Source organism: Schistocerca serialis, chromosome 1 (assembly GCF_023864345.2).
Source record: "Schistocerca serialis cubense isolate TAMUIC-IGC-003099 chromosome 1, iqSchSeri2.2, whole genome shotgun sequence".
NCBI classification, from domain to species: Eukaryota; Metazoa; Arthropoda; class Insecta; order Orthoptera; family Acrididae; genus Schistocerca; species Schistocerca serialis.
The window spans coordinates 295,550,740-295,574,436 of NC_064638.1; the positions used below are offsets into that span (position 1 = coordinate 295,550,740).

Genomic DNA, 23,697 nt, shown 5'->3' on the forward strand with positions numbered 1-23,697 from the left:
TATTTATATGAGACTGTCACTGTAGCGGAAACTGCTGTCGTAAATATTTTGGTAAGAACGTTAAGTGACCACCTTCACGTAATGCGTCATGGGCACCCAACTGCGCGACAGACGCCTGGAAAAAGGCCATTAGTGTGTGCCTTTCAGAGGCACAGGTGGAGAAGAAAAAAAGGCGGTTATCCTCGCTATTGACATTCCTTTGTAGAAAGCATCATAAATACAACACCCTCAAACTTGAAAACATGATTACACTGTAGAGTTCTTAATTTATGATATTTACTGAAATGAAATGATGAGAAACATCTTATGTCTATTGTCTTGCTAGTTGAAAGATTGTTTACTGCATTATGAAATGCCATATGGCTAGTGAATGATGTTTCGTGCCTTGCTTTGCCTATTTTGTTTAATATCTAGTTCCTAGCTGCACTGCAGCATTGGTTAAAATAAAATTTTATGGATGTACTAATATAAATATTTTATGCCTACAGATCCAGTAAAAAATAACTTTATGATGGATGTACTCCAAAAAAATGAGGGAGCACAAAAAGACATTTCCACTTCACAGGAATTGCATACATAATTTTTGTCAGTGACTTGGTAACTTGTCTGCTAGAGCAAGTTACAGTGATGCATCACTCTAGTGTTAAGATGTGACATAGGTATTAAACATGGCCATTTTTACTGTAAAATTTTTTCTGCTTGAGCTTTCTCATATTTAGATATAAGTTATTACATTTCCTGCGGCTGTTTGCCAGGCATAGTGCTACTAAATTTCACATTGTGTTACTCTGTTAAGCTAGTTTTACTACTCATTTATTTTTCTTGTTGCTGCACATTGACTCATATTAGTTGTAATGTTGCATTGCTTGGTAATTTAGATTTACTGTAGCTTGCTTTGCCAATTTCCATTTTTTTGTCATTGCTGTTTGTGTTAATTGTTTTATGCTGCTGCATTGCTTCGTCCCTTAGTTTATCCATCTGAGCTCAGTAGATTTAAGTTAGCTTAAGAGGGGGTAGGCTATATAAGAGAATGAGTTGCGATGAATTGGAAGAAATGCATTGAGAAGTTACACGAAAAAAGTACAGAAAGCAGGTATAGATAGGACTTTTTGGAAATAATGAAGAACGAAGGGAGATCTCTGAGAAGTAAAGAAAGTTTTGTTTGCAAAATACTGCAGTAGAACAAACCCTATCCTTTCCTTGTGTTATCGCACTATGTGTTTGTCTACCCTTGGGTATCTGTATTCTTCCTGTCTGTATGTGTTTATCTGATGAGAGTTACATTGTCGAATTTTTCTGATAATATGTTATTTACTTTGTACAGATGTTTAGACATTATTTATTCTGTTTTGTTTTAATGCTCATGTGTGAAGTTGATGTTTCAATAATTATTCTGATCTTTTATGTATTTACTTATGTCATAATTCCTGTAACACTGATGTATATGTTTATTTCTATTCTTTTGTAAAGCCCCTATTACTACAAATGTTATCTGTATTATTATGTTTTTAATGATGTATTTTGTACCTTTGTTATTGTATTCTTATGTTATAAAATTGTAACTGATACCAGTTCATCAAATTAAGTAATTTGTAAGTTACATTTCACTGCACACGTTTCTGTTGGTCATAGTATATGGACAATATGTGAGAAGTAGGGACTCATAGTGTTTGCACGTGTGTTAATAATTCAGCAAGGGACTGGATAACAGCATAGCTGGTTCTAAGGACAATAAAAAAAAAATTTTTTTTGGGAGTGCACAAGTGGTGGTTTATGGACTTGTTATATTGTCTGCAAGACTCTTCGATGATGATTGTGCACCTGCACAGTCATAACAGATGGTTGCTGGCTGTCTCTACAAGGACTACAGTGGGTCTGCATCTTTGATGATCCACCAGTACCATTATTTCTACAAGGACTGCAGTGGGTCTGCACCTCTGGTAGCCCACCAATACCATAATCTCTACCAGGACTACAGTGGGTCTGCTCTGTGATGACCTACCTACCAATACTCTTCAAAATATCGACTGACTCTGCTGTGGGTTTGCTCTGTTGTGGACCAATACCTGTCTGCATGTCAAGAGTCAGCACTGTCTGTCCGTTGGAAGGACAACACTAAATATTGCATGGAAATCCACTACTTCTGTGTGCATTTTCTTTTACTGCTCAGACTTTGAGAAAAAAAAAAAACACTGCAATTTTCTGTGATGGATGATCAGGACTGTCTTTATGGACTGTGAGAAAATTTTAGCTTTTGACCAACATTGTATCAATAAGTGTGTGCATTTGATATCTTTGTTATTGTAATTATGAAAAATTTTATCAAATCATTATTGGCCACTGCCCAAAACAATTTGTAAAATTTTTTGTGGGGAACATGGGGGCTATGTAAGTAGGCTGTTTATGTTTTCTTATTGGTAACGCCACGTAGCGCTCTGTATGAAAAATCACTGGCTGTGCTGTGTGCAGTCTGTGGCTAGTTTGTATTGTTGTCTGCCATTGTAGTGTTGGGCAGATGGATGTGAACAGCGCGTAGCTTTGAGCAGTTGGAGGTAAGCCGCCAGCAGTGGTGGATGTGGGGAGAGAGATGGCGGAATTTTGAAATTTGTAAGACTGGATGTCATGAACTGCTATATACATTATGACTTTTGGACACTATTGTGGTAAATACATTGTTTGTTCTCTATCAAAATCTTTCATTTGCTAACTATGCCTATCAGTAGTTAGTGCCTTCAGTAGTTTGAATCTTTTATTTAGCTGGCAGTAGTGGCGCTCGCTGTATTGCAGTAGCTTGAGTAACGAAGATCTTTGTGAGGTACCTGATTTGTGAAAGGTGTAGGTTAATGTTAGTCAGGGCCATTCTTTTGTAGGGATTATTGAAAGTCAGATTGCGTTGCGCTAAAAGTATTGTGTGTCACTTTAGTGAATGTTTGAGTACGTTCAGTTTTGCTCAGCTGTTTGAAAAGCAAATAATGTAAGATGTTTATCAGCACAGTAATTCAGAAATTTTTCTAAGGGGACGTTTCATACATGGTAATGTTAATTTGCATAACATGCATTACTGGGCGACTGAAAATCCAAGTTGATTGCGGAAAGTTGCACACCAAAACTGTGAGATTCTAGAAGACAGAATTATAGGCCCCTATTTCATCGAAGAAAATGTTAATGGTAGGGAGTACACCGAATTACTGCAAGAAACATAAGGTCTGTTATTGGAAGAAATATCTCTAGGGAGAATGAACAGACTGTGATATCAACACGATGGGTGTCTGGCACATTTTTCACGTGTGGCTAGAAATGAGTTGCCGAGACAATTCGCAAATCGTTGGATTGCACACGGAGGAGATGTGTCGTGGCCGGCTCGTCCACCAGACTTGACGCCTTTGGATTTTTTTGTTGTTGTGAGGATTCGTAAAAGACATTGTTTATAAAGACGTTCCAACTACACCTGAAGATATGCGAGAGAGAATTGTCAGAGCATGTACTTCGTTAAGTGCTGACGTGATAAGGAATACCACTCAGTCCATAATAAGAACATTTCAGCACTGCATTGATACCAATGGTCATCACTTCGAACACCTTCTTTAAATGGACGTTCACATCACCTTTTTTAACTTTGTTGGCCTTCATTGGATTCGTCTCGATATCCGCTATCAGAAAATAAGAATCAAACTATAGCATAATATTTAATAGAAACGAAGTTGACCTTCATATCTTGAAGCGACTCAAGCTAGCAACAAAAAAACAACTTTATATTATGGCCCCCGTTGTCCCATGTAACTTTTGTCCCACAAACATTTCAGCTCCTGTCATACTTTCGGAGTGATTCTTGGAGGAAATAGTTGGTGACCCATCATGTATAAAATGATTCATAATGACAATATAGAGATAGGTTTTTCTTTCAGTTTTTGATGCATTTTTCATGTATATAGTAGTATAGAAGTGTTTTTCTTGGTATATTTTTCTGTATCTAGGAAAGTTGCTAAGAAAGTTGGGGCTTCGTTACATCAGTTGTGCTGGCAAACCGTTTGCAGATGCTCATACGAAACTTATTATAAACGACGTTGGAGTATATGGAAAGCAAAGTAATGCATGTACATTTCGTTCTTCTAGTGTACTTCTATTAAAGCGCATTTAATGTACCGCCAGTCTCTCCACTACCACAAAAATTAGTTGTACTGCACTTTGTATTCATTGGATACGAGGCGCATCCGTTAATGAGGCATTTCATCAAACCTTAGAGTTAAGGCAGTTTACTGACGATATTGCGAAACGTACACGTGTTATTCACTACATTGTTAGAGACACAGAAGGCTCCGTGAGACTCGATGAGCAACATATAGTAGAAATTGAGTGAGCGCTTGTCAAACAGGACGAAACTTCGACAGAGCATCAAATGAAGTTGTCCTAATAAGAGACGCTACTGCAAACATTTTCTCGCAAAATAAAGTACGATATTCATGTATTTGTCAGCTATAGTACTTTCAGCTCCATTGTAGCCTCTCGTTTCAAGATAATAAAGAAATAACAGATTACAGAAACGTATTTCTTTTACTTATGCCTATTAAAAATAGCTGCCATTTATTCAACTGTACAGGAGCAATGACAGTGCCGGCGGTATGGGTACAGTTAACTCTTCTACCGGCAGCAACAGCCGAATGCTGCTGGCGTTGCCTGAACGTATCCATAGTTATTCGGACGCTCTGACTGCCGCTGTCAAAAAACAAACATGTCTAATTGCCTCCGCGCTGCTCAGCTTGCGGCGCCACAACAATCGTGTGCACTGGGCAGTACTGGTTTGTCTCACCAGTGTTGTTCTGCATCCAGCGCTGGGCTTCTCTGGTCGTGCAACGCCGCTGCACTATAATCATACCCTGTATCGAAATCTGTGACCAAGGCAATGGTGTGTAATACGAGCTATAAGAGAGCGCGGCCAATACACAACTGAAGGCAGAGCTGCAGCTTTATTGTGTGAGTGCGAGTACTAATTAGACAGCAGTGTAGGTGTCGACAGCAGCGCCGCGAGGCCAGTGCTGGAGAGGCGTTACTAGTGCTCCAAATACAGGAGGGCTATCTAGTGGCCGTCATCGAGTTTCATGCATACTGCCTGCAAAGTATTCTGATACTACCTGCACAACACATCATCCCTGAAAGGCAGGCAAGATGTCAGGCGTTACCTCTTAATCACTACAGGAGATAGGCGGACCAGACAGACGAGAAAGCCAGTTAATAGGCCCTGGTGCATTGTTATCCAGTTCTGTGCTGTGTTTAAAATTTCAAGTCTCTAGCTCATCGAGAATTTTAAAACCAATTCGAAGAATTTATGCCAAACAGACAGGCATGAAAGTGACCTACCAGATACGTATTAATAATCCAGATGTGGACAATTGTGGCAAATGTTAAGAAGTGTATACATGAGTGTGAGCCATGCAGATAATGAGCTGCTCACAAGTTGATTATTCATAAATATATTCTGGGTGGTCCATTGATTGTGACTGGGCCAAATATCTCACAAAATAAGCGCCTAACGAAAAAACTACTAAGAACGAAACATATCTAGCTTGAAGGGGGACACCATATGGCGCTATGCTTCACCCACTATATGGTGCTGCCATGGGTCAAACAGATATCAACTGCGTTTTATTAAATAGGAACCCCCATTTTTTATTACATATTCGTGTAGTACGTAAAGAAATATGAATGTTTTAGTTGGACCACGTTTTTTGCTTTGTGATAGGTGGCGCTATAATAGTCACAAACATATCGCTCACAATTGTAGACGAACAGTTGGTAACAGGTAGGTTTTTAAAATTAAAATACAGGATGTAGGTAGGTTTGAACATTTTATTTCGGTTGTTCCAATATGGTACATGTACCTTTGTGAACTTACCATTTCTGAGAATGCATGCTGTAAGTGTGAGTACCTGTAAATACCACGTTAATACAATAAATGCTCAAAATGATGTCCGCAACCTCAGTGCATTTGGCAATACGTGTAACGACATTCCTCTCAACAGCGAGTAGTTCGCCTTCCGTAATGTTTGCACATGCATTGACAATGCGCTGACGCATGTTGTCAGGTGTTGTCGGTGGATCAGGATGGAAAATATCCTTCAACTTTCCCCCCAGAAAGAAATCCGGGGACGTCAGATCCGGTGAACGTGTGGGTCATGGTATGGTGCTTCGACGACCAATCCACCTTTCATGAAATATCCTATTCAATACCGTTTCAACCGCACGCGAGCTATGTGCTGGACATCCATGATGTTGGAAGTACATCGCCATTCTGTCATGCAGTGAAACATCTTGTAGTAATATCGGTAGAACATTACGTAGGAAATGAGCCTACATCGCACCATTTAGATTGCCATCCATAAAATGGGACCCAATTATCCTTCCTCCCATAATGCCGCACCATACATTAACCCGCCAAGGTCGCTGATGTTCCACATGTCGCAGCCATCGTGGATTTTGCGTTACCCGGTAGCGCATATTGAGCCGGTTTACGTTACCGCTGTTGGTGGATGACGCTTCGTCGCTAAATAGAACGCGTGAAAAACTCTGTCATCGTCCCGTAATTTCTCTTGTGCCCAGTGGCAGAACTGTACACGACGTTCAGAGTCATCGTCATGCAATTCCTGGTGCATAGAAATATGGTACGGGTGGAATCGATGTTGATGTAGTATTTTCAACACTGATGTTTTGGAGATTCCCGATTCTCGCACAATTTGTCTGCTAATGATGTGCCGATTAGCCGCGACAGCAGTTAAAACACCTACTGGGGCATCATCAAATGTTGCAGGTCTTGGTTGACGTTTCACATGTGGCTGAACGCTTCCGGTTTACTTAAATAACGTAACTATCCGCCGAACGGTCCGGACACTTGGATGATGTCGTCCAGGATACCGAGCAGCATACATAATACAAGCCCGTTGGGCATTTTGATCACAATAGCCATACATCAACACGATATCGACCTTTTCAGCAATTGGTAAACGGTCCATTTTAAGATGGGTAATATATCACGAAGCAAATACCGTCCGCACTGGTAGAATGTTATGTGATACCACGTACATATACGTTTGTGACTATTACAGTGCCATCTATCACAAAGCGAAGAAAGTGATCTAACTAAAACATTCATATTTTTTTACGTACTTCACGAATATGTAATAGAAAATTGAGGTTCCTATTTTTAAAAAACGCAGTTGATATCCGTTTGACCTATGGCAGCGCCATCTAGCGGGCCAACCATAGCGCCATCTGGTGGCCCCCTTCAAGCTAGACGAGTTTCGTTCTTAGTAGTTTTTTCGTTTGATGTTTATTTCGTGTGATATTTGGCCTGGCCACTATCAATGGACCACCCTGTTTATACTATAGATGACTGCAGTATTCAGATTTATTTTGCACTCTAATCCTGCAAATATCTATTTCCACTATTATTCACCACTGTAGATATTGTAATATTTATGAACTGTAGGGGTGTATCTATTATCAAAGCAGTATAGTGAGGTGTCACAATCAGTATGGCTCATCGCTTGCATTTGTTCCGAGGAGACACCTTGATTAAAGTTCTGTGTGGTTTTCTGAAATCATATCAGGTGAATATCCAGATGGGCCTTTCATTAACGCCACAGTCGGTTCATCTGTTCACTCTTACTGGATTCAGTTTCTCTGTTACCTGGAATGACATCTGTGTTGGTGAGATCACTAGGTCTCTTCCACTATTTTTGCGTCATACAGTAAGGTTTAATTGTGTGTTATACTGAGCATCTAGATATGTTAGTTTTATGTAGATGTTTTACAAATTGGTACTGTGTATAGAAACAGTTCTTTTATTTGTTGTTGTATTGTAGCCAAAATTCACTCGTAGTGACTAAACTAAACAGTTGTTTTAGGAGTGTTTCAAGACGTTAGTGTCACCATTATTGGTGCACTAAAAGATGGAGTACTTCTGAATAACACTGCAATATCGTAACTAATCACTGTAGTCATCCAAGAAATCTTCACGGGTTATCAGTCGAGTGCCGTCGTCTTCTACTCATAAACTTTTCATAGCTGAAATACGCCGAGAAAGTCTGCAACCGCACTGTAGCCATTGCATCAAGAATAGAATTGCTCATCAGCAGTACAGCTGTTTTAATATCTAAGTTATGAACGATGTGCAAATAATAAAACATCAAATGCCGTTCAGTACGTTTTGTTAAAAAGATTAATTACTGTACAGTAAAACTCTGGTAATACGCATCACGAGACATTATGTAAAAAACTTAGAGTATGCGACAAAACGAGCAGCTAAAAAGACCTTTCACAAACACACGATATTGTTTTGCGTGAGGTATGTGAGTGATAAGAGAGTTCAAAAAAATTATTCAAATGGTTGAGCACTATGGGACTTAACTTCTGAGGTCATCAGTCCCCGAGAACTTAGAACTACTTAAACCTAATAACCTAAGGACATCACACACATCTACGCCCGAGGCAGGATTCGAATCTGCGACCGTAGCGGTCCCGCGGTTCCAGACTGTAGCGCCTAGAACCGCTCGGCCACCTCGGCCGGCTGATAAGAGTGTACTGTAGATATGTCACCAAAATACGGAAGTCACTTAAGGCTGTACTTGCAGTCAAGCCGGCATTTTACTTGTCTTCTGTATTTCTTTCGCCTGTTTAATTCCCTTGATATGGGAGGTCAGACGTTATTTCTGTAACCTGTTCATTCCTGTTCGAAGAAAAGAGTTAATATTGCATTACTTACATCGAAAATCCTTCGTTACTTTATGGTGTTACACATCGGTTGTTAAGAACATATTTCGCAGCATAGGAAACCAGCGCTTCAAGGAACTTCCGCCACAACAAGAAACCTCAATGCCACATATACAGCACAGTGTAAAAGTAATTCTAAACGTCAACAGCCGTTTTGACGATGGACCTGTTGGTCCTAAACAGGTAGCGGCGCTCTTGCTTCTTAACAAAAAGCTTTATTATTTGTGGCTGGTTGCTGCTTTTACTTTATTCTTGAAAATTAACTTGCATTTTTACACAGCCATAGTCTCAACACAGCCACAGACGCAACGCGTCAACTATCGATAAACAGCTAATCATGGCGAAGCTACACTTACGGTAATTGAAAATGTTACACCATGAAGTACCAGTCCGATATAAATTGGGGCGTGGAAGCAAACAACATACGAATGCCATCTTGAACTATTTCCTGTCATATCATAAACCCATGCTGTATCAGTACATGAAGATGGCTGGTTGGAGAGTCGTATGGATGGACACATCTATCCATCACATACCAGACAAGTTCTATGGGTGACAAATCAGGGCACCAGCCAGACACCAGTGTAGGATCCCTTCATTTCCTGAGGCACTTATTGTGCAAACTACAGTGTGGGATCTTGCTTTAACCCTTCTGGAATACGAAATTTGGTAGTCTTGTCGTAAAGGGTATGACTAAAGGATATACCATTCTTGACACACACTGGCGAACATTCAGCCTTCCCTCAACAAACATCAGATAAGTCCTGTTGTCATATCCAATAGCTCCACACACCAAGATTCGCGGAGGTGAACAGGTACGGGTTTCAAGAATCGCTGTTTCTTGTGACCTTACCAGATCGGGTACAGACACATTGGCGTCGATGTGGTCGCCGCAAAATATCACTGGGTGCCCCTGCTGACTGACTTCACGTCATGAAAGTCTCTGTCGTCCGTGGTATGGTGTCAGTGGTAAACGAAACATTATAACTCGAGATTTCAACCTATAATCTGCCTGTAACCTCAGCCTTGATTTCTGCTATCCTCACCTGTCCTTTCGTCTGACCAAAGTCGCAAAATCCTATTTCTTTCTCGTGGGGTAGTCCTGTTGCAAGAACGACTGCTTACTCTTCTTGCTTGCAAACTTGTTCTGTGTCTGTCACGTCACAAGTCGTTTTGCAGTCACTCTAGTACAGCCACCGGTCTGTGATCTGTTAGTATGATGCTGTCAGTGATTTGACCTATTACAATCAGTCGATGAACTGGACCTGTACATCTGCTGGGCACGTGGTGTTGCTACTTCCATCTGAAAAGTTGCAGTAACATTAGACACGACCAGTAGTCAGGATATTTTCATACCACCGTTCATCTTCAGCAGCTGCTTTCTCCTATATTGAAACTCGTATAAGTCTGAAATTTAATGAATATACCTCACTGGAAGGGAATTGATGGAGTAGATATTTTGTAGCGTTGGGTCACTTTTTCATGGTGTAACATGTCTATTTCCTATAGCATAACTTCGCCAGCTGAAAAACACAATACGCTTTGATGTTTGTCGAACACTGACATGATGAGACCTTGGCTCTATGAAAATACAGGTTATCTGTTTGAGGAAACTCTAGTGAGATCACTCTCATAATGAGGGTGTTAAAAAACCATACCGACAAACTTCGATTGGTTGTAGAGACTGTTGTGGAGAACATATTGAGAATAGGGAAACCGTATCTCGAAACCTCAGCCAACGAGGCTGCATAACATCGAGGTTATAGGCGCTGGCGCCTGCCGCTAGGCTAACCGCTCGGCAGCAAACGTGACTTTGTGCACTGCTGGACCATGGGCGAAACGTCATGCAATGTTGTTTGTTGTTCAGTAATTGCTAGTGATTGCCGCCATCGTCAGAGCAGCTGCTACTTAGAGAGGCCTTCTATCGATTTGACTCTCTGCTGCTTTGGCGGATGTCGGTTTCGGATACAGGTTTCCATCGTCAGTTTATTTTTCTCCCAGAATCTTCTATTATCTCAATTGCTTTTCGGTACACAGCAGAAGAATAAAATGCGAATGGAAAAATGAACTGAGAATGGAAACTCATGTCGCAGACCGTCATCCACAAAGGCAAAAGAGCACCGCATTCATAGGGGACAAGGTGACTATGCAGCAGCTAGCTCCATCTTCTACACTGCCGATCGTGACAATCGGTGGCAATCATTGGATAACAATATTGTGAGACGTACCGCCAAAGGTACCTGAGTGTAAAAAGTCACGTTTGTTGCCAAAGTGGTGCCATAGAGGAAGGCACCGTCGCTTGTAACTTCGACGCTCCGAAGCATCGGCCAAAGACGTTTCCGGACACATGTCCCTGTCAGTTTGTTTCTCACCACACGCTCTAGAAACATATGAAATATGCCGGTATAGTTTTGTAATACGCTGTGTATAGGGTGAACATTAAAAAAACCGACAAATTGCAGGAACAGATTCCTGACTGTAAACAGAGGCAAAAAGATCCTATGAACATGTGTCTGGAGATGCTACAGTACATGACGATGACGAACGAGAGCTCCTCTGACCACATGCCGTATGTTCCTTGTGTGTTGCAGGCTGCGTGATTGACGCAGCGCCCTGTAAGCAGCAGAATGGTCCGTAATTCATATCGGGAACAAGACCAGATGGTGTCTGTGAACGACCAAGCAGGTGGAAACGGTCGAGAGGCAGTATATTCTGTAGGATCCGGTCCTCAAAATCTGGTGATGCACTGGCCACCACCTCCCTGCACATTCGTCTGTCTGATAGGACACATGATCACAAAAAAGGCCCAAAAAGGGCTTGCAGTGTTCTGTGATGCTGTTGATATCTATTAGAGAACTTTGGTACAGCCTTTTCCATCTGCTTGGCCATACAGAAACAAGATCTCGACTTGCTCCCGACATGAATACCGGACGATTCTGCTGCTTTCTGCATCCATCACACAGCCTGTAACACACTAGGAGCACACGACATGTGGGCAGTGGAACTTTCATTAGAATGCACCATTTTCTGTAGAAATGACGCGTTTCCCGACACATGTTCATCGGCTCTTTTTTCCTCCGTTTCCAATAAGGAATCCGTCCCTGCAGTTTGTCGGTTTCATTAATGTGCACCCTGTATATAGGGTGTCAGAGCACATATTTCTAATGAAGACAGAGGGCAGTGTACTGAACAATACTGCATAAGTATTTATTTAACGTGTGGATTAATAATTATACCTATTGCAAGTAATATGTTTCAAATTGGTTACTAAATCCAAGTACGCATGGCACAGGCAAGCCATTAACGTTTATTTTCCCCTGGGCAGCAGGTCAGACAGTGAAGTGTGCCACATGTATGTAAAACGGGTAGTCTATACTGACAGGCGTAGTCCACTTCGAGGTGCAGTTATGATCGTGCAGAAAACGTCGGGTAGTAAATTATGTGACGTGTTTGCAGGGAAACTGTTAGATGCAGAGAAAAAACAATTAACACACTGAAGTGGGTACATATTAAGGTAGCAATGATTACAATACTTGTACATATACCCCAACACCCTCTGTGTATATATCGAATTTTTTTCTTAACAATTGTTTCTAAACACAAACTGCTCTGCAACACCCTTATAAGGCCGTTTCTGATCATCCTGTATTTACAGATATCATTCTGCTTATATTCCTTGTATCTGATCCTTTGCAGTGCCACTAGCCTCTCGGAAGGAATTGTGTTGTTTCTTTTGTTTATTATGCTATCAGTAATTAGGTACCTGAGTTATTCCCATGCCCTTGTTCCAGCATTTTACCTGTTGGGCGTGATTAAAACGAGTGAATGTGAGTTTTCGTGAGAGTAGCCAGTAGCTGTCTGTCTACTGCTGCATTTTCGTCAGCTGCTCCAGTTTTGCCAATAGCTGTATTGGAAGCAGAAAGGCGGTAAAGTCGAGCTAGGTCATCAGAGCTAGCACAGTAACAGGTAAAAAAGTTAAATTCACAGGTAATGCCGCTCGCCTCTTTGGTGGATTCCCCCACCATTGAGGAGCCGAAGCGGTTAGAATTATGTGCAGGAAGGGTAACTGTTCTCCTTGAACTTTGTGAGTACGAAGTGATATATGGGCAGCCACAAATGGAGGTATTTGAATGACTTAGTGTGTGGTTTTCACCAATTTATTTTCGTAGTCAGGGGTGATCATGCTAATTATCGTGGGAATAATTTCGTGGGAATATTTAATATCACTCTGAAGTTTTTTAGTGAGAATAATTTGTCTGTGAGTGAGTTGGGCTCCACATGTAGGGCAAAACAAAAAGACATTGGTTTTCCTTACCGGAAGTGTAGTGGATTCTTTCTCAGGCACAGGGTAAACTTACTGAACGAAATTACGAGAGACGTGAGATTGAATTTCATATAGTTTCCGAGATTTTTCTGCACTTGACAGTCAGCGACTTTTTGAGTTGTCCATGGCAGAATCTAAGCCTATTCTATATTAACCTGCGGTGAATGTGTGCACCTTCAGTACGTGAGAATTGTATGAAATGCAATCCAAATTTCTACTGAAATTTCCTGTTGCAAGTGGATGCTTTTTCAGTGTGAGAATCTAGGTCTCACCGACGTATGAGCAGAGTAAATAGTGCATCTTTGTAATCAGTCAAGAGAATGATCTCAACGTAGTGTGGACTATGTATTTGCTTAGACAATTATTTTTGTAATTCAAGAATTGAGCATTTTAGAATACTTTCACGGTTTGTGGAACTTCATCACATTTAATTCATCCTTGCATTAATTTTCCAACAAATGCTCTCGCCTTCAGCGTTCGTGGATCGTTTATAATCGTTACTATATTTTTGTAAATTTTGTTGAAGCTGCAATTGGGACTTTTCTTTGTATGCACTGTGCCACGTGCCATCAGCCCATGTGCTATGTGATATCTCCAGCCAATATACTCTCAGACGAGTCGCCATTGGGTTTTACGATAGTTTTGGTAGTAACAATACGGTGTTGACTTCGGTGCGCGTGAGTGCGTGTGAGACTGCTAGATTCGTTTTACTAATTCATGTTCCCCTGGGTTTTCCCATCCATACCACATCATTGTTTCGATATGGTGCACTGATGTATTTCGTTGAACCTTCGTGTAGAATTGAGGGCCACACTAATTACTACTTTTGTGCATCGTGTTGTTTAGGTTCACGTTGAAAACCGATTCAGGATTTATGTATTAGAATTCCATCCCCATTCCGTGATGTATTTATGGAAGAATGAGTTGATAACCTCAATAATATATCAGAGGTCCTGTACTGTCTCCTTGGTTAACATGTTAAAGGTAAAAGATAACTATCTGTTGCGCGTTGTTTTTAAATGATATCATATAAAAGCAATGAATGTGTCTATAGTTAAATCTTAAACCAAAGAAGTGTATAAATTGAAGTAATTGACCTATCTATTTGCTGTCTGCACTCATTAACAGTAATATTTAAACAGGTACTACGGTTTATTTCTTCTAAAGACTAATAAAGTTATTTGTTGCGAAAAAATAGCGTCGTTATCGGTTCAGTACCGATAGGTTCATCCCCTACAAGGTTTTCAACGTTTACGTTAACATTTACACCGCCATGCATTTGCCATAACGCTTTTCTTTGTGAAGAAACTTGGTTGGAATGGTATACTCTCTTCTACCAAATACGAACTTTATAAATAGTAATGTGCAGTGGCGTAAAGTAACGAAGGATTTTCGATGTAACTAACACTAAGCTAACTTTTGTCTTATCCTAGCAAGTTATTTACGTTGTTTTACATCACATTCACAATAATGTTGCCTTTTATGTTGGATCGCTCAAGTTTGGCACCACCATACAGCAAGAATATTTTTCGCTGAAACAGGTTGTGTTAAATGTTTCAGTGAAATCACTAGAAAAAGAACGAGAGACTGCAGGAATAACATCTGTGAGCCGTGCGTTGCTCGTGTTCATGTCGTTTATTGCTTGCCATCGTGTGTTTACGGTACTGCCGCCTCGTTTGTTATTCGATTTACTTTCGTCACCAAGTAGCTGCCTTGCCTGCCCGCGAGTGGCAATAGCAGCACTTATCGATAAGAGCACTATCGTATTATCCGGGTCGTCGTGTGTCGGGAGTTGAGTTGGGACGGAGCAGCAGTGGGGTCTGGACAGCCATGACTCGCCCGACTGTTGCTGTCATACATGACTTGAGTGGGGACGACCTTGGTTGGTCGTTCGGTCGGCCGTCTCATCGGACGACGTGTATTTGGTCGCCTTCCGCTTCTGGGTTCTCTGTGTGTGTCGACTTGTGATTCGTCCTTGTTGTTCCTCAGTGGCTGGTTTTAGTATCGTTTGAGCTGTGTGTGGAAGTGTTTACGTGGAACCATGTGTAGCTTGTGGTTTTGACTGACCAGTTATTGTAACGCTCTCTGCATGTTGGTGGCAGTCGGTCGGTTGGGACAGAACAGCGAAGAAGTCTCCGCAGCGTGAGGTCAGCCAGGGACCGCTGGCGCGCGTGCACACGTGGTTGGATTGTGAGGCGCTAGCTGCGAGAGCTACAAAGTTCGTTGCCCACCCGAACCTGGACACTGAAGTTGAGTGATCAGCTAAGCTGTTATGAAACCTCAACTGCTGTGACATCTCTTCGTTCATTGCCGGTTATTGCTTCCTGGGATGTTCTGGCTACCAGCAATGTATGGTGTGTTGCACTCGGCGATATTTTTCAGCCGTCTTCCTGTGTGGTCTTTAACCATTAAACTGGTTGTTACTTATCAGTGAAGTGCACCAGCGGTATTTTCTGCTTTGTGGCCATTAACGCCCCAGTCACCTGCCCTGGTTTTTAGCATAGTTTTCCGGCAGTGTGTTTTTCCTCGATGTGTTAATGCTGTCTGGCATGGCATGTAGTTCGACAGCCTTTTAGTTGTTTGTTCTTATTTTTTTTCTTACAGTGGTTACTGTGCCTTGGCGGTTTTTAGACGCCAATTTTGAAGATGTAGTGCTGCTCGTATCTTCGTCCTCGGCTGATACCTTCGGTTGCCATGCCATTGGTCGGGTGGAAGGGAACGGATTAGGTTGTTGATCAGTCCTTCAGCCGTCCCTGGGTCGGGTTGCCATCCAATTATTTAACCTTATTTTTGGCTGCCTGTCTCATCGCACCTTACGTTAGAGCTACATCTTCAGGCCGACCCTTGGAACACTTCTGAGCACCACTGTTCTGTTGGTTTTAGTTTGTGATTTTCATTTTAGTCTGAAATACTGTGTGAGACCTTTATCCGTCTATTACTTTACTTTGTTTTAATTTTAAAATAAGGCCTTCAGCTGACTTAAATTAAAATTTGCAGATTGATTTGTTTAAAAGCTAAATTTTGAATGTTTGTTGTTTCTGAAATTCTTGTTATCCAGGCCTTAAGCCCTGAGTGGTTCAATGTCCTGTGTGTGGTCTTCAGCTGAGCTTTTACGTGAAATATTTTTAGGATAAGGCCTTCAACCATCTTAAATTAAAATTTCAAGATTCAATTTTTTAAAACAAATTTTTTTTAAAAATTTGCTCTATCTGAAATTCTTGTTATCCAGGCCCTAAGTCCTGAGTTGTTCAGTGTCTTGAGGGTGGCCTTCAAACGAGTATTTAAGTGAAATATTTGTTTTACTGTGGCCTTCAGCCGCTTGTATTCTTTAAAGCATTCTTTTATAAATTGTGTTCAGGCCTTCAGCCGTTCTTGTGTTTGGTGTGGTCTTGGGCCTTCAGCCCAGGAGGTATCTCAAGTTTTCTTAACTAGGCCTTCAGACATATTTTTTTATTTTGATCCTTTTAAGGCAATGTGTAATTAAGTATTTCTTGGGAAAATAAAAGTTTGTGTATTTTGTGCAACTGACAGTAACTGATTACGGCCTCCTCCACAACCGCCGGCCGAAGTGGCCGTGCTGTTCTAGGCGCTACAGTCTGGAACCGAGCGACCGCTACGGTCGCAAGTTCGAATCCTGCCTCGGGCATCGATGTGCGTGATGTCCTTAGGTTAGTTAGGTTTAATTAGTTTTAAGTTCTAGGCGACTGATGACCTCAGAAGTTAAGTCGCATAGTGCTCAGAGCCATTTGAACCTCCACAAACATAACCTGATCCGCTCTATACTGCGAAATCATATTTCAATTAGAATTTCCGTGTTAAGTGTATTAAGCGTGTGAGAAGAGTAGCAGAACACGGATAAACTATCGAATACTGACAATAATACAACCTTAAGTGACTTGCGTATTTGGTTGAAATCTGCACAGTACACTTCTATTGCTCACATACCTCATACAGACAAAATACCTCTGTTCCTATACGAAGCGATCAAAAAGTTTCCGTTCAAAAGCCGTACAATCCAGAATCGCCATGAGCATGGAGGCAATCATACAACCCACACACCAGCCTCAAGATACGCTTTCGGTAAAACATTGTGACCTGGTGCGTGAAGAAGTCAGTAACCGCCTGCTCCACATTCTTGACCGACAGCAATCGTCGACCATTTAAGGCCTTTTTTTAGGGGCCGAATGTGCGATAATCGCGTAGGGAGGCATCGAGACTATACGGCGGATGCTCACGTGTCTCTGACTTGAGCTGGCGAAATTTCTGCGTTACGAAATTAGCGATATGGGGACGTGTGTTACCATGAAGCAGTGCCACGGAACACGACGCAGTCTTACACAACGGTGGTTTTCGACAGTATCCTGGCCCATACATAAACTTCGTGTCCTTCGGCAGCCAAGAAAAGGATAACAGCACGTTGCTCCCGTTTGGATGCATTTGGAAATAACGTCGCCATGGTTCTACTTTGCCTCACGCACGTAGGAAAGGTACGACTGCCACTCGTACGTGACAGTGCTTATATACCCACATCGGAGTCCCGCTACGTTGCATGTACGGTGTAGGAACGTCCTCAAACGGATTGAACGTGCTGCGGCTCGCGTTGGCGCTGTTTGTAGGTTCCGCCCTCCCTTAGACGCCAGACGGTATCGTTTAGTTGGCATGGTTGCGGTTGTTTGTCTTCTTCTCGTCTTGACTGGCGCCACTCGGTTTCGCAAGCGTGTCCTGTCCGCTAGTGGCAACAGCGGCGGTTATCGGTATGTAGTGCCTGTTTCCCTATCTTTGGGGCGACGTCGCTATTTTTGCGGGTCGTGTGAGTGTAGCTGTTCGGTTGGGGACTCTACATCTACATCTACATTTATACTCCGCAAGCCACCCAAAGGTGTGTGGCGGAGGGCATTTTACGTGCCACTGTCATTACCTCCCTTTCCTGTTCCAGTCGCGTATGGTTCGCGGGAAGAACGACTGTCTGAAAGCTTCCGTGCGCGCTCTAATCTCTCTAATTTTACATTCGTGATCTCCTCGGGAGGTATAAGTAGGGGGAAGCAATATATTCGATACCTCATCCAGAAACGCAGCCTCTCGAAACCTGGCGAGCAATCTACACCGCGATACAGAGCGCCTCTCTTGCAGAGCCTGCCACTTGAGATTATTAAACATCTCCGTAACACTATCACGGCTACCAAATAACCCTGTGACGAAACACGCCGCTCTTCTTTGGATCTTCTCTATCTCCTCCGTCAAACCGATCTGGTACGGATCCCACACTGATGAGCAATACTCAAGTATAGGTCGAACGAGAGTTTTGTAAGCCACCTCCTTTGTTGATGGACTACATTTTCTAAGCACTCTCCCAATGAATCTCAACCTGGTACCCGCCTTACCAACAATTAATTTTATATGATCATTCCACTTCAAATCGTTCCGCACGCATACTCCCAGATATTTTACAGAAGTAACTGCTACCAGTGTTTGTTCCGCTATCATATAATCATACAATAAAGGATCCTTCTCTCTATGTATTCGCAATACATTACATTTGTCTATGTTAAGGGACAGTTGCCACTCCCTGCACCAAGTGCCTATCCGCTGCAGATCTTCCAGCATTTCGCTACAATTTTCTAATGCTGCAACTTCTCTGTATACTACAGCATCATCCGCGAAAAGCCGCATGGAACTTCCGACACTATCTACTAGGTCATTTATATATATTGTGAAAAGCAATGGTCCCATAACACTCCCCTGTGGCACGCCAGAGGTTACTTTAACGTCTGTAGACGTCTCTCCACTGATAATAACATGCTGTGTTCTGTTTGCTAAAAACTCTTCAATCCAGCCACACAGCTGGTCTGATATTCCGTAGGCTCTTACTTTGTTTATCAGGCGACAGTGCGGAACTGTATCGAACGCCTTCTGGAAGTCAAGAAAAATAGCATCTACCTGGGAGCCTGTCTCTAATATTTTCTGGGTCTCATGAACAAATAAAGCGAATTGGGTCTCACACGATCGCTGTTTCCGGAATCCATGTTGATTCCTACATAGTAGATTCTGGGTTTCCAGAAACGACATGATACTCGAGCAAAAAACATGTTCTAAAATTCTACAACAGATCGACGTCAGAGATATAGGTCTATAGTTTTGCGCAACTGCTCGACGACCCTTCTTGAAGAATGGGACTACCTGTGCTCTTTTCCAATCATTTGGAACCCTCCGTTCCTCTAGAGACTTGCGGTACACGGCTGTTAGAAGGGGGGCAAGTTCTTTCGCGTACTCTGTGTAGAATCGAATTGGTATCCCGTCAGGTCCAGTGGACGTTCCTCTATTGAGTGATTCCAGTTGCTTTTCTATTCCTTGGACACTTATTTCGATGTCAGCTATTTTTTCGTTTGTGCGATGATTTAGAGAAGGAATTGCAGTGCGGTCTTCCTCTGTGAAACAGCTTTGGAAAAAGGTGTTTAGTATTTCAGCTTTACGCGTGTCATCCTCTGTTTCAATGCCATCATCATTTCGGAGTGTCTGGATATGCTGTTTCGAGCCACTTACTGATTTAACGTAAGACCAGAACTTCTTAGGATTTTCTGTCAAGTCGGTACATAGAATTTTACTTTCGAATTCACTGAACGCTTCACGCATAGCCCTCATTACGCTAACTTTGACATCGTTTAGCTTCTGTTTGTCTGAGAGGTTTTGGCTGCGTTTAAACTTGGAGTGAAGCTCTCTTTGCTTTCGCAGGACTCAGGAGGAGCCAGGTCCGTGCAGTGCCACAACACGCTGCGACCGCTGGCGGCAGGCATCGACTGCCGGATGGAAGGGCTGTGGTCACAAGGGTGCACGACCTCGTCGTAAACCGGATGCAGCAAGCTTTAAGATGACTGCATTTCACTCCAAGTACAGAAACCTCCACTATTGTGATATCTCGCGATTCTCCAGTTACTTGGGTTCGTAGTCTCGCCAAGGCGAAGAGCAGCGAGTGGAGTGCTTGGGAAAGGCGCACCTCACTAGCTTTCCTCGACTTCTTATTACTGTTTACTGCGTTCAACTTTTTACAATTTGTAAGTTCAACCAGCGGTCATTTTTCTTACCTGGTGGCCTCTAACGCCCCATTTACCTGCCCTGAGGGTAAGTGTATGTAACGGCAGTGTACGTTTCCTCACCTTGCGGCTGCTGTCCGGTAAGGCGTGTAGTTTTGACAGCTTTCTTGGTTATAGGCCGGTTGGTTATTCTTCTGCTCTGGTGGTAGTGACTCCTTTCTAGTTCCGGGAGCACTAATCACAGTATTCTGGGGACGTCGTGTAGATCGCCGGTTCAAGCTTTGGCGTATTGTTTCATCTCTGCATTTGGTTTATCGGACGTCAGGTAGCTTCAGCAAGATTAGCATTAGTCATTCGTTAGACTACCACTAGTCTGAGTTACCATCTTGTGAAGTGAATGCAAGTCTTGGTTGCCTACCTCATCGCTCGTGAAGGTGTTTGTTGCCGGACCTTCTCAGAGGTCGATCCTGGAGCACCGTCTGTGACCCCCTGGGTTCTTGTAAGATATGTGTGTTCTAAAAGGAGGTCTGATGGCCAGTAGTTCAGTGTAACGGTCCTTCAGTCCACGCCTTCTGCGGCTATAATCTGCCTCAGTACCCTTTAAGGAACTTATGTACTGGTCCTCGTGTTTTATTATTGTATTATTTATTACAATACCTTGTAATGCCTACATTAAAGGTTATATATGCCTAGTTAAGAGTTCTGGTCGCCTTTTGGAATAAATCTAGCAGTGTAGTGTTCACTGGATGTTAAGGGTTGTGTTACAAAGTTTACCATCATCTTATTTCACCCTCCTGGTGATCAGTTGCTTGTTTTTTAATTAACCTTTGCTATTATATTTGCTGTTTTACAGCAGGTTTCTAAATTTTTTATATTATTGCCGTTCCTGGCGCGTAACGCCTTCAGCCGTGATTGTGATCATTTGCCTTAAAATTCTAATTTGGTATTTTTATTTACGCAATAAGCCTTACAACCTTATTTACTGCCATTCCTGGCGTCTGATGCCTTCTGCTGTGTTTGTTCCGACTTGCCTTTAATATTTCAATACCTGTAATTTGTACGTTGCAGCGAGTTTCAAACAGTTCTTAATTTATTGCCATTCCTGGCGTGTGAGGCCTTCTGCCCAGATCACAGTGGCTGCTTTTAAAACATTATCTGCTGTATCTGTATTTAATGGTGGTCTGCTAAATTGTAACTCACTGAAAACACTATTATTTACACTGTTGTTTATTCCTTCATTGATAATCTGTGGTATTTTTATTTATTGTTGAGTCTGGAGTTACTGGTTTAAAATAAATTGTGTGTAACTGTAAAAGGCAACCAATAGAAACTGATTACGGCCCCGTCCACACTCGTAACCAACTTCTGCCTTCACTTGACTACCAGGTTTCACGGATACTTTTAGATCGTTCCTCATCTGTTCGGTAGAGGTGGCCGTCAGGTGATACTTTGGTAGCAGCCAGCGTATAAGGACAACTTTTGTTTCGCAAACATGACTAAAAACAAAAACAAGCAGGTGAAAAGTGAACGAGTTTCTTGAGCCAGGACGTCTGAGACGGGGCCCCGTGGCCACTGACCTGGAGAGCACGACGCCGCCCGGCTTGTTGATGAGCTGGTCGTGGTGCAGCACGGACTCGTTCCAGGGCACGTCCAGGAAGGCGAGCACGCGCGCCATCCAGAGCCGGGGGTGCAGCACCAGCTGCTCGTAGGGCACCATGAGGCAGCGCGCCGGGCCCACCTCGCGGCACTGCCCGTGCATCACCTGCACCGCCGAGTTCCACTTGCCCAGGCACTGCCGGTAGCTCGACAGGTCGAAGCCCGTTATCGTCACCTGCAACATTACACGGTCGCGCCTTAATGAGCTGCACTCCTAGGAATAGTGATTATTGGTGAAACAACCAATTTTTGGTTTTATCCGTTTCTTTTCCACGCCAGTTTGAATGCTGAAACCGCTCAAAATGACCGTTTTCTGAAATAATAGATTTTCGGTTTTTTGTTTCCTGTAATCCACGTAGATATCGAAGAAACATTGAAAAATTTCGACTCTCCCAGTTTCAAGATACATAGAATCAAAATATTAAATTAAATAAGCACCCTTCGCTTCTTTTCTCGAAAAATGATAAGTCGATGAATACTAAAAAAATCACCAGTATTGTACATTTAATCTAGATTTTTGAAACTCTGCTCTAAAATCATGTCGTAAACGGTGATCATTGGGTATTACGAGCAGCCCGTGCTAAAGAGTGAAAACTGAGGTAGAAAAACGATGTTTTTCGTGTTAATTTCTCTGTTTTCAAGCGCATATTATGTAGACATAAGCAACAGATTAGCAACTTTCTGCTTTTATTGTATACTGTAAAGTGTTCTTAAGTTTTTTATTTATTGCTGATACGATAATTTCCTTCCCCTTTCATTATCTCATTGAAATGGCAGATAAATCTTCACTCTTTTAAAGCAAATGGAGTATTGAACGCCATTCCTATCTCAGCACACCTTCATCAGGCGACAAGTGGCCCATCGGGATCATCCGACCGCCGTGTCATCCTCAGATGAGGATGCAGAAAGGAGTGGCGTGTGGTTAGCACACAGTTCTCCCAGTCATTGTAATGGTTTTCTGTGCCGCTACTATTCGGTCGCTCCTCAATTGGCATCACGAGGCTGAGTGCATCCCGAAAAATGGCAACAGCGCATAGCCGCCCGGACGGTCACCCATCCAAGTGCCGGCCACGCCCAACAGCACTTAACTCGGGTGATCTGACGGGAACCCTTTGTATCCACTGCGACAAGGCCGTTGCCCTTTCTTATCTCACTTCGTAAAAGTATTCCATGCTAAGGTTGATGCCACTCTCCAATACAACGGACGCCTGGCGATGACAGCGAGACACTTCTGTACATTTGAGCTGTGGACAAGTCTTGCACACTGCAAGCGTACCTTAGGTCACGATACACGGCAACAGGAATATTATTATCTTGACAGTACTGTGCCAATTCTTATGTCGTGTGTTCGTTCCTCTTTACTGTCGGCAGTGTTACTAAAATAGCGCCGATTGCTTTTCCCTTTGTCTAAAATAACTCAGTATTTCAAACCAATGGAAGATTACGAAAAAAAATTATTTCTTAACAAAAGGGTTATTTAAAACCGAAAAGTTTTAGCACTGCTTCTATTATTAATTCATATTTCGTTTTTTTTACTCGGTTATTAGTGAACAATAAAAAAAAAGACCGGGACCTTATTTATACGGAAAAGTACCGGTTATTCAGAACTAAACTACCGGTAACGGTTTTAACCGTTCGCTTTTTCTCATTCTTTCTCGACGTTCAAGGATTTATGAGCATGTTGAATAACACATGAGACTAACGGCTGCAGAGTACCTGTTTTAGTGCAATCGTAAAAGGCAGCAGACGGCATTCCAGTCTCGTCGTTTTATTCTCTCGATTCCATCAAACACCCGTATGATCATTCTTCAATCTCATTTAATTACAACACTTCAAAAACACAGTGAACACAGCCTTCAAAAAATGGCTCTGAGCACTAAGGGACTTAACTTCTATGGTCATCAGTCCCCTAGAACTTAGAACTAC

At 42.3% G+C, this 23,697-nt stretch overlaps 1 protein-coding gene across 1 annotated transcript in view; it reads right to left on the reverse strand.

The window, feature by feature from the left end:
• The window catches only part of LOC126467957 (protein-tyrosine sulfotransferase-like), a 148,808-nt gene that overhangs the window by 22,831 nt on the left and 102,280 nt on the right, over positions 1–23,697 (reverse strand). Inside the window, exon 5 of the mRNA XM_050096514.1 lies at positions 21,693–21,946. Within this exon, the coding sequence (XP_049952471.1) occupies positions 21,693–21,946 (254 nt within the window). The remainder of the gene's footprint in view (positions 1–21,692; positions 21,947–23,697) is intronic.